The sequence below is a fragment of the Manihot esculenta genome, chromosome 6 (assembly GCF_001659605.2).
Source record: "Manihot esculenta cultivar AM560-2 chromosome 6, M.esculenta_v8, whole genome shotgun sequence".
In the NCBI taxonomy this organism is placed as follows: Eukaryota; Viridiplantae; Streptophyta; class Magnoliopsida; order Malpighiales; family Euphorbiaceae; genus Manihot; species Manihot esculenta.
The window spans coordinates 29,150,179-29,162,344 of NC_035166.2; the positions used below are offsets into that span (position 1 = coordinate 29,150,179).

At 31.6% G+C, this 12,166-nt stretch overlaps 2 protein-coding genes across 2 annotated transcripts; both read left to right on the forward strand.

Moving 5' to 3' along the window:
- The first annotated feature begins 57 nt into the window (after positions 1–57).
- Positions 58–5,768, forward strand: LOC110617054 (GTPase Der). Its single transcript, XM_021759636.2, has 12 exons — positions 58–624; positions 730–794; positions 1,035–1,118; positions 1,282–1,575; positions 1,781–1,920; positions 2,093–2,180; positions 2,515–2,697; positions 3,241–3,402; positions 3,730–3,923; positions 4,508–4,658; positions 4,834–4,999; positions 5,283–5,768. The coding sequence occupies exons 1-12, from the start codon at positions 141–143 to the stop codon at positions 5,327–5,329; spliced, it is 2,058 nt and encodes a 685-aa protein (XP_021615328.1). The 5' UTR covers positions 58–140; the 3' UTR covers positions 5,330–5,768.
- Positions 5,769–9,200: 3,432 nt separating this feature from the next.
- LOC110617055 (aldehyde dehydrogenase family 3 member F1) lies at positions 9,201–12,026 on the forward strand. The gene is made up of 10 exons (XM_021759637.2): positions 9,201–9,600; positions 9,690–9,758; positions 9,877–9,973; positions 10,089–10,295; positions 10,412–10,536; positions 10,662–10,766; positions 10,867–11,039; positions 11,123–11,213; positions 11,310–11,459; positions 11,562–12,026. The coding sequence occupies exons 1-10, from the start codon at positions 9,421–9,423 to the stop codon at positions 11,820–11,822; spliced, it is 1,458 nt and encodes a 485-aa protein (XP_021615329.1). The 5' UTR covers positions 9,201–9,420; the 3' UTR covers positions 11,823–12,026.
- Positions 12,027–12,166: the final 140 nt, after the last annotated feature.

Genomic DNA, 12,166 nt, shown 5'->3' on the forward strand with positions numbered 1-12,166 from the left:
ATGTTTGCCGGACGGCTGCTATGCTGCCGTTAATAAAGAGAGAAATTATGTAGAAGCCTAATGTTGGTATAACAAAATCATTTTCAAAATTATGAAGTCAAGAAAAGGGAGATGGTATTTGTTTTGACAATGTTAAAACAATGACCGTAGCACTATGCTCTTGTCCAGAAGTCATCTTATCTCAGACTCCGAAAACTATTTTCTCCGTATGTTTCCATAAACTCATCAACTGCCAAAGCTTCCATTCTCCAGCAGCTCTGAAGCGCACGCTCAACAGTACCATGTCAAGTTGCAATCTTTTCTCATCTTCTCTCCTCTCTTCTACCCTCCCCAAAATTTCTTTTTCCTTCCTCTCTCCTACATCGTTTTCTCCACCTCTATTCTGCCCGTCAAACCCCTTCTTTTCCCTCCAAATCCCTCGCTCCTCTCCCTCCCTTTTCAAGTTAACCTCCCATAAATCCTTCGCTGACACCCACATTGATGAATTCCAAAAGGACGAAGCAGAAATAGAGTTTGATGAGTCTGACTCCGAGGATTATGCCATTGATATCGAGGAGCTCGAAGAGGAAGCCGAAGACGCTGTTAGAGAGTTTTCTACCTCTTTGTCTCGCCAATTGAGAATCGGTCGCCTTTATCTCATCCTGTTTTTGTCTTATTTCATTTTTTTTTTCGGGATAATATGCAGCCTTCTTGACTTATCTGTAGCTGTTTCTTGTTTATTGGTTGCAGAGGATGAAACTGGTGATAGAAAGGAAACCAGAAAGCAGAAGAGGCAAAAAACAAATGCTTTAGAAGTTAGTTCGCCATTTGAACTACTCCTATTCACTTTTTTTTTTTATTTTTAAAAATGATGGAACTTTTATTAGTGCAAAACATAGAAAAATCTCGAGTTGCTGCCCAAAAGGAAAAGATTTTCAATGCTGGTTTTAGTAACACCTCATTGGTTTTAATGATTCAGTAGAATTAATACTTTGTCTGAATAGTACAATTCTACTTGTTCAAATTGTTCACAACAGTTGAATTTTTATCCGCAGATCCCCGACCATCTCCTTCCTAGGGTTGCAATTGTTGGGAGGCCAAATGTTGGCAAGTCAGCACTATTCAACCGTTTTGTTGGGGTAATTAATTATCCCCATTGGAATGTTAATTTATTCTTAATAATTTTGTGTGTTCATTTCTGAATATTTAGGAATTAATTTGGAAGTCCTAAAAATATAAGCATTAGCAATATGCCAATGTCGTGGGAGTAGAATGCAAACTTTTTACTATTACGAATTGTAGGGGAACAGGGCAATTGTGGTGGATGAACCTGGTGTTACTCGGGATCGTTTATATGGCAGAGCCTTTTGGGGAGAATATGAATTTATGGTGGTGGATACTGGAGGGGTTCTTACCTTATCAAACTCACAAGCTAATGTTATGGAAGAATTGGCTATAACAACTACCATTGGCATGGATGGAATTCCGCTTGCCTCAAGGGAGGCCGCTGTTGCCAGGATGCCGTCAATGATTGAGAGACAAGCTACTGCAGCTGTGGAAGAATCATCTGTTATTATATTCCTCGTTGATGGCCAGGTAGGATATTTCCTTCTTTTTTTTAGTTCAAGTGAATATATAGTCGTTTTGCTATGTTCTTTCCTGTTCATCTTGAGCACTTATGACCCTGAATCAAAAATTTTTTTTTTCTATTCATATGGATATATTATCATTTGCTATGTTCTCTTTTATTCACCCATGAGCAATTGAGCGCATATGACTGTGAAATAAAAATTCTGAACAGGCAGGTCTAACAGCAGCTGATGTGGAGATAGCAGAGTGGTTAAGAAAGAACTACTCCAATAAGTTTGTCATTCTTGCAGTGAACAAGTGTGAGTCTCCACGTAAAGGAATCATGCAAGCATCAGAATTTTGGTCACTGGGGTGAGTTGTTATCCATTTTCTGTCTATATCTCTCTTAAATTGTGGGCCTTCATCAGTGTGAGTGCATACAGGTTGTCTCTTTGATAGAATGAATTTTATAAGACTTCATCATGATCCAGCTGTTGTTAAAAGTAAGATAAACAGACCATGCATTTTTTGGTTGCTCAACCAGGTTGTCACCACTTCCTATTTCTGCTTTATCTGGGACTGGAACTGGGGAGCTTTTAGATCTTGTATGTTCCCAACTGGCAAAAATTGAGGTAAGTAAATACTTAGTTAAAAAGGTTTTTGGTTACTTCTGAAATTTTACATATCAGTGCTTTTGTTCAAATCAAACATGCAGTCAACCTAATTGGTTCAAATCAAACACTATCTGTTCAAAAACAGCTACAGAATCTACCACTCAGCCTATGCCTGATGGTACCTGTATGCTAAAATGCACACTGAACAAACTTCAGTACTATTCAATTCATTCATGCCTCAAAATATATAATTTGGACTTTGGTTACGTTTTGAGTTTTCTCCAATAAGTTTTTATCTTAATCAGTTCTCTTGTGTGTTTAGTATACTTTGTTTAATAGTTCTTATTTTTAGGGTTCACAAAATGTCGATGAAGAACAAAATTATGTCCCTGCAATTGCAATTGTTGGCCGGCCAAATGTTGGGAAAAGTAGCATTTTGAATGCATTGGTTGGAGAAGATAGAACAATTGTCAGCCCAATCAGCGGCACTACTCGTGATGCAATTGATACTGAATTTTCAGGACCAGATGGCCAGGTTCGTGTCGCTAGGAACTATAATTCAATGCCTTGTCTGCTAGTTCCTAAGCACTACCTGATCAAATGAACTTTTAACTTCAATTTTTTGAGGGAGCAAGGAATTTTAATGAGGGAGTTTGACTCAGAAAATTCCACTTCCCTCATTCTAGTAGTAATAGTGTAGAATGAGGGAAGGTCAGCACTAGAATGAGTATCATAATCTGGTTTAGTAGGATTAAAAATTTCATGTTTATGCAAACGTGATCTATCATGTTCATGCATCTCAACCCTTCGGTTTGAAATGAAGAGCTCAGATGTCTTTGTCCAATATATAACTACTATTCCCTGAACATTAATTTTTAATTTCTGAAAAAATAATAATTCATTTTAAATTTGAGGGCTAAAGATTAATAAAACATGAGAGGTTCCAAATCCTGTTTAGGATTAGAAGAATAACATATTTTTAGCAAAAAGTTAGGGACCTGTGGATCTCAAGTAGATGGTTTGGTGTTTCAAAATTCTGGTTCAATTTTCAATTAAATGATGGATATTTTGTCTGCAGAAGTTTCAGCTTATTGATACTGCTGGAATCAGAAGAAGAGCAGCTGTTGCTTCATCAGGTAGTCTGACAGAGGCTTTATCGGTGAATCGAGCATTTCGTGCCATCCGCCGTTCTGATGTTGTTGCCCTTGTCATAGAGGCCCTGGCATGTATAACAGAACAGGTACTTCATTTTATAGCTTCTAATGGAACAGGCTCCAAGTCTCTGACACATTTTTCAATCTTCAAGATGGCATGTGTAGGCATTCTATTCACTTTCTTGAGGCATGAAACTTATAATATTATGTAAAGAGTAGATGTGCACATGAATTTGCAGCCAGGAGGCTGTTAAAATTGTCATTTTGTACAGATTCTTAGTTATTCATATAATCCCTAGTACTTGTGTTCTATCTTCTCAGCATTTTCAATGCACTAGATAGCAATTCTCTGTAGTCTTTTTTTCTCCTTTGATTTATTTATTTTGGTTTCTCATTTGTCTAAAATACTTTAGGATTGTAAAATTGCTGAAAGGATTGAAAAGGAAGGGAAGGGCTGCCTGATTGTTGTGAATAAATGGGATACAATACCCAACAAAAACCAGCAAACTGCAACATACTATGAACAAGATGTCAGGGAGAAGCTTCGTATTCTTCATTGGGCACCTATTGTTTATTCAACAGCAATTGCTGGTCATAATGTTGACAAGTATGTTCTCCCCTGGCCTTCTCTTTTATTTCATGCAGTTCAGTTGATTATATTTAAATCCAAGTGTTTTCTCCTAAAACATCAATTATTTGTTAGTCATGATTTTGGAATTTAAATTGATTAGTATTTGTTCGCTGAAAACACACTTAAAAGGATAATCAAATTCGAGCTATTGAAAAGAAACACAATTTTAACTGTCTAACGAAAAAATGGCAAGTTCATCAAAACCTTTTGTTAGTAGAGGGCTTTTAGAATATTTTGTGGGAAATTGGATATGATCAGTGTTTGGCAATGGTGTGATTGCTCTTAATGAGCATGGTACCACCGCCAGGAGCCTTTGGGAACTCTTTTTTCTTTTTCTTTTTCTTTTTTTTGAAAAGGGGCCCTTGGGAACTTAAGAGACCATAGGTAACATCACCAGCTTTGAGCTAGCTATTAGAAAAACTACAAAAAGATTGCATTCACTGATATTGGAATTCTCGAATTTGACTGCACAACTCTGAATTTCCGATAACATTGAATTTACAAAAGGATTGCATTCACTGCCATGATCTGAATTGAATTTCCGATAACATTGATTTCAGGATCATTGTTGCTGCTAGTGCTGTTGAAAAGGAAAGATCAAGAAGACTAAATACTTCCATACTGAATCAAGTGGTACGAGAAGCATTAGCTTTTAAATCACCTCCAAGAACTCGAGGTGGAAAGAGAGGACGTATTTACTACTGCACTCAGGTGGTTTCAATATGTAGTACTATGTTCTGTGCTTGTTTCCTTCCTTGCGCTTCAAATCTTCTTTCATTGGAGAGGTGGGGGGGGGGGGGGATTGTTATCCTGTTACGCACTATTGCAATTTGCAAGTGCCCTTGTGGAAGGCACTGATTAATTGTGATGTATTGACCTTTTGCAGGCAGCTATCAGGCCACCTACATTTGTATTTTTTGTGAATGATGCAAGCCTCTTTCCTGAAACTTATCGGCGCTATATGGAGAAGCAACTGAGATCAGATGCAGGATTTTCTGGTACGCCCATACGACTACTCTGGCGCAGCAGAAGGAAAATGGAAAAAAGTGAAGGTCAGTGCATAACTTGCATTTTTTAGAAGAAATCGTCTTTGTTTCATGACCAGTTAGGCTAATTTTGTTAACATGAGAAAGAAACTAGACTATAGCCTATGTCTATTCAACACACATTTGAGTTCTGGCATAACTGCGTATCATGCATGACACAAGCATATAAGCCTCTAATTGTTCTACATTTTCTCCATATATTATGTTTAAGGAAAAAAATTAGCTGTATCATGTCTTAATGTCCTTCAAAATAACCAACTGACTAGGGTTTTTTTGGTTGGTTCTTCAGTCAAGGGTGCAACAAGAACACAACTTAATCTTACTCCACGTGGCTGAACGTTGGTATTAAATTATATGAAAGAGTGTTCAACATGTAATTAGAAATTTCTTGGCTGTGGATAGCATCGGTCCACATGGAGCGGAGGCCTGAGTTGTAGAATTTTCCATGAGAATAAGGTGGTTGGTGTAACCTTATCGTGTTGGCTTGTTATGAGCTGTTAGGCCATACGGTCTTGTATTTCAAATCAATTGCGTTAGATTTTCTAAATTGGTCAGAGATAAGTAGCTATAGATGTAGAGATATGATAGGAACAGTTGGTTCACAATATTCAAAGCTGCCTCTATAAACACATTTAAAGCTGCTAGCTTGTAGCGTTTGTCCTTCTAACCTGTGAATTTAAGCATTTGGCAGCTGATGGTTGGGGTGGTTGAAAGTTTTATTACAAATGAAATCAAGATGCTGCTGCAACAAATATCATTTGTCAGGGTTAGTTTCAGTCTCTCTCCTAGTCTTTTTATTAATTATTCTTTAAAATAAATAATAACATTTTTGTAATTAAGTTATTAATATTTTATTTTTTATTATCTCCTTTTTATAAATTAAATATTAAATATATGAACATGACTATTAAATATTAACCAAATGGTAGTAACTCTTAAAGTTTTTTATATATTGCTACAAAAATTATTAATTTTAATTATATTTTGTTAAATATTATTATAGATTTTAATATTATTAATCATTATAATTTACTGTTATCGAATATTATTTAACATTGATTTTTTAAAAAGAGATAATATGTAATAAAATAATGAGATAAATGTTGACAATTTTAAAATCTTTCCTTTCTTATTTATTCATTTAAACTTGTAATTTTTATGAGAAAAATAATGAAATCAGGTGAAAAACGAAAAAAGAAAAAATATTTTTTTTTTAAAAAAAATTGTGATAATCTGTAAATGTATTGAAGCACATAAGAGAACTTTAATAAGACTTAAATTGAAATTAACATAATATTAAATATTGGAAATAAGTAGCTAAATTGGAAATATGTTGAAAGTTAGGAGGCGATGGCTAATTATATCAGAAAAATACTAATTTGTCTCAATATTAAAGGAAGAGATGCATATAAGGAATATGAAGAATATTAGAGATAGAATGAGGAAACCAAATTTTTTTTATAAATATTTAATATCAAATTATAAAATATAATTTTTTTAAATGCCTTTCGTACATTGAAAAAAATTTAAACTTAATAATTTAAAATATTAAGGTAAATTATATTTTAGTTTTTAATTTTTAATATAATTAATAAATTAATTTTTATATTTTTAAAATCGAATATTTAAATCGCGCTCTGTAATCAATGTAATCAATCTGTTTAAATTAGAGGTCTTTTCATTCATATTTGCTATTAAATGTAAAAAATTATTTTAATTACTTTTTTAAATGTATGAATTACACTTGAATTGAGTTTTAATATAATTAATAAATTTATTTATATTTTTAAAATCGTGTATTTAAATATTTTTATAATTAATTTATTATCATTTATTATAATTTAAATATTATAATTTTTTATATTTTATTTAAAAAAACACTTAAATCTCTATCAAATTTTATATTTAACTCATTTTTAACTTTTTTTTATTTTTCAATTTATATTTATTAAAATATTTTAATATTTATAATTTTAAAATTTAAAAAAAATACTTACATTTCAGTTGTTTTTAAATAATACTAAATAATTTTTAAATATATTGTAAAATTTTATAAAATATATTTTAATAAAAATTGTATATCTACAAAAAATTTAATTTTAGATAGATTAAATGTAGAGATATTTAAAAATTTAATTTTAAAAATAAAATTAATTTATTAATTATGTTAAAATTTAAAAATTAAAATATAATTTATATAATATAAAATTATTCGCTTATATTAAAAAAAATTAAATATAAAAGGAAAAAAATTATCAACGTTTCGCATTTATATGGATGGATCAGACTAGGTGCAGACAGATATTCATCTAAAATATCTTTTTAATATTTTTATTTTACATCTTCATTCTACCAAATAAATTTGATTTACTTTTACATAATTTTAAAAAAAATGTATTGATATAATTGAAATAATAAATTTTGGCTACTCTTTTTTTGTAATATATTCTCTATTTATATTATTTTATTAAAATTAAATAAATTTGCATAATCAAATCATTTTTAAAATTATATTAATAATAATTTATAGAAAAAAATCCATAAATATCTTCTGTTTTGTCCTTTTTGTAATATTCAAAGCTTTACCAATCCTAACCAGACATAATAAAGTTTGTATGGCTTTTATGATTCTTATCGGTTATCAGAGCAAGCACAATGCCATTAATATCCATTTATTATTTCATGTTTATTGGTTTGGTTTCGGCTATAAAAAATATATATACATATATATTTTGCATTCACAGACTTAGTCTGCTGGTAAGTGCATCCGAATAAATTTGAAACCAGATAAGTACATTCGAATAAATCTGAGAGATTTCAGGTTCAATCCCTCACTCTCCATTTAAAAAAAAAAATATATATATATATATATATATATTATAAAATAATTAATGATCTTAATATTATATAATAATAAATATATTTAAATAAATTTCTGAGGTATTAATTTTATTTTTTTAATTCTCATTAAAAAAAAAACAGAAGTCTTAAACAATAAGTATTCATTAAAAAAGCAGGGAGAAGATGCCTGTAATCCAACCTTAACTACTATTGACTATTTTAAGAACACTTACGCTTCGTTCTTCTATGAAAATATTTTTTATAGAGAATATTTGTTTACTAAATAAAAAATAAAAAATTATTTTTCATACTTTAAAAATTTTAATATAAATTTATTAGTATATTTTATTTTTAAAAATAAATTATTTTATCAAAAAAATATTTTTTATAAAAAAACAGTTTACGTATATAAATTATTTCTGTAAATAAATGAAATTTTAATATTAATTAATATTTAAATTATATGATTATTTTATAAAAAATATTTTTATAAAGACATTTAAAAAATAATTTTTTTTTTTTGAAATAACAAGAAAACTTCATTAATTCAAAAGAGAATAAAAAAACAATATGAGAAGGAGGGATATCAATCCAAACTTCTTGACCTGACTCAGAATGAGCCGATGTTGGTAGAACATGAGCGACATCATTCGCAGATCTATGAACAAAAACACACTTTACTTCCTCATAACTAGATAGAAGCAGTTTATAATCTTGAACCAAAAGGCCAAAAGATTGATGAAAAATATTTTTTAATTTAAAAAAATTAAATTATTTTTTAAAAAAATTAAAAGATAAAAGTTTTTTTTCGTTTTTTAAAAATTTTATTAAAATTTTATTATATATTTTTAAACAATAATAACATATTAAAAAAAAAAAAGAATGATGAAAAGATATTTTAAAAAATTATTAAATCGAACCTTTTGAATTCACAATCACGACTCTAGATAGAGCTCTAGTTAGAGGCTCACTAATTTAGCATCATGGGAAAGCCCTACCGACAACACAGTTTACACATCAAATCCAGATGTCGCATTATTTAGCATATTAATTTTATATTTATTAAGTAATATATGTATATTTCGATGTTTATAATAAATTTTTTAAAGAATTATTATTTAATATAATATAGAAAATTTCATAAATTAATATTAAAATCTAAAATTAATAAAAATTAATTAGTAATTTTTTTTAAAAAAAATTTATAAATATTTTAATATATTTTTTAAAATTAAAATACTAATTAATATGATCATATACGGACTAAATAATAATTTTCTTACAAATTTTCTTATAACATCAAATAGTGGTTAAGAGGGCTCCTGCACTCATGGAGAAAATTGATAGTTTTTCATTTCTCCAAAAGAGCAGAGCAAAGGACAAAAGATTTCCATCAATTTATGGTGGAAGACTTTTCGTGCAAAAGGGGCAATGAAGCCCCCACATATTTATGGTAGAGCAACTAAGGCAAGCAGAAGCAAGACAACTGCATGTGAAGCTTTTAAGAGGCAAACAAACTTGCTTGCTTGGTTCAGCTGCAGTTGGCCAGTTTGCAAGAAGATCTTGCAATTCAGAACTAAGAGACAATGGAGAGTGAGTTAGAGAGGATGAGAGAATATTTTAAGACTGGGAACACAAAATGTGCTTCTTGGAGGCTGTCTCAGCTTAAAGGCTTGCTCTTGTTTATCAAGGAAAGAGAAGCTGACATCTTTCAAGCTTTAAAGAAAGATTTAGGGAAGCATCCTGTTGAAGCTTTCAGAGATGAGGTACGTCTTAATTATCTTATGTTAATGAGAAATATTAATCAAAATATTTTGTAATTTTGATACTATTTCAAAATAATAACTTTTTGCAGGTGGGGCTTTTGATAAAATCCATTAATTTTGCATTGAAAGGTTTGAAAACTTGGATGTCAAGCAAAAAGGTAAGTTTGTTTTGGTCCTTTCAGCTTTAAACTAATAATATTATTGATTAATTATTAGAAAATCTGTTAATGCATGTATAACTAGTGGAAAACTACCCAGTTTGATGTTGATTGATAGGTCAATGTCCCAAAAATTGCATTCCTCACGACTGCAGAGTTGGTTCCTCAGCCTCTTGGCCTCGTCCTTATCATATCATCCTGGAATTTTCCTTTGGGTATGTAGATTGTTAGTTATATAAATAAGCTATTATCTCAACTAAGCACCATTTCAAGTTCGGACAATGCTCGATGATAGGAACAAATTCCTGGTATTTTTGTCATAAAATGCAGGGCTGTCCTTGGAACCACTTATAGGAGCAATAGCAGCAGGAAACACAGTGGTTTTAAAACCTTCAGAACTGGCTCCTGCTTGTGCTTCTCTGCTAGTAAATTTGTTGCCCACTTACCTAGACACTAGAGCTATTAAGGTTGTCCAAGGAGGATCATCTGTTGGTGAACAACTCCTGCAGAAGAAATGGGATAAAATTTTCTTTACAGGTACCAACACTAATCTCTCATATAGCAAACACACCAATCCATGAACCTTTTATACATAATCCGGGGAGGTTAGTGTGTATTGATTCTTCTTTTTCTTCTTCTTCTCCTGCTTTAAGGGAGCGCTCGTGTTGGACGGATAGTTATGTCTGCTGCTGTGAAGAATTTAACACCAGTGGTCCTTGAGTTGGGTGGGAAATGTCCTGCTGTTGTTGATTCCCTTTCATCTTCCTGGGACAAACAGGTAATATTAATAAAAGTTATTTTCTACAAATAAATGAAGCCTGACTTTTCTTCCATTATTCATTTCCTAACTCAATTCCCAGCAGTTTATCATCCTATATTAATTTTCTGTTGTTTAATGTCAAGGCGACCGCAAATCGAATTGCTGTCGCAAAATTTGGAAGCTGCGCTGGGCAAGCTTGCTTAGCAATTGATTATGTCCTGGTGGAAAAGAAATTTGCTTCCACTTTGGTATGGATGTGGAAAAGAAAAAAAGAATACTATTTGATAAATCTCATGTTCCTTTCTCTGCAAGTGAAATATTTTGAAATTGTATCTGCTCTGTGTTCAGGTGGAACTAATGAAGGATTCCATCAAAAACATGTTTGGGGATAACCCCAGAGAATCAAATACCATGGCAAGGATCATTAACAAACATCATTTCTCGAGATTTAAGAATATTCTAAGCGATTTGGCAGTCCAAAAATCTATTGTCTATGGTGGTTCAATGGATGAAGAGAATCTGTAAATGATACAATGCTCTCTTCATTCTCCAATTAATATAGTTTTCTGTTTGTTTAAGGTATGATTAACATTTTTCTTTCCAGGTTTATCAAGCCAACCATCTTGCTAGATCCTCCCCTTCAGTCAGAAATAATGACAGATGAGATCTTTGGTCCATTGCTTCCCATAATTACAGTAAGCTGCATATTAATCACCATTAATTATCCATCTTTATATTAAATAAATAGTGCAATTTGTAGCTTACAGTGAATTTTGTCTCTGCTTTGACAGTTGGACAAGATTGAAGACAGCATAGAATTCATAAATTCAAAGCCTAAACCTCTTGCAGTTTATGCCTTCACCAAGAATAAACAGTTGAAGAGAAGACTGGAGGCAGAAACATCATCAGGAAGCTTGGTGTTCAACGATGCACTTGTTCAAGTATTGGATCAAACACTCATTTTGTTTTCCATTTCAATTTCTTGATCCAGTTGCTTCTGAGATATGAATGATTGAAACTCAAATCCATATTTGCTTTGGCAGTATGTACTTGATACCGTGCCATTTGGAGGAATTGGTGAAAGTGGGATTGGCAAATACCATGGGAAATTCTCATTTGATACGTTTACACACCACAAGGCAGTGACAAGAAGAAGCTTTCTGATTGATGCCTGGTTCAGATTTCCTCCATGGAATGGTCATAAGTTTATGCTTTTTGAAACATGTTACACTTATGATTATCTCGGAATTCTACTTGTCCTTCTTGGATTGAAGAGGTGTAAGAGGAACCTGGATGGCATCTAGCAACTTTCTTGCGTCTTCTCAATTCAATAAGTTGATCAATCTCAACCACTGCAGATTGTGTTTTTAATTCAATTATCCTCCACCATGGTTTGTGTTGTATAAATTTAATGGTGAACTAGTCATGCATGTAAACAACTGTCAGAACTTGCAGAACCAAATTCTGAGATGATAATCAGTATGGAAGACATGTTTTATGGTGCAAAAGAGGATTTTATGCATACCCAGCTGAGTGGCTAAAAAGCTCTACACACACAAACACAAGTCAAGAAATTTGTTAAATTCATTGATAAACTAGAGAATGATAGCCAGGATCTTCTCTCGGTTTCAGATTTTCAGTGTCTTAA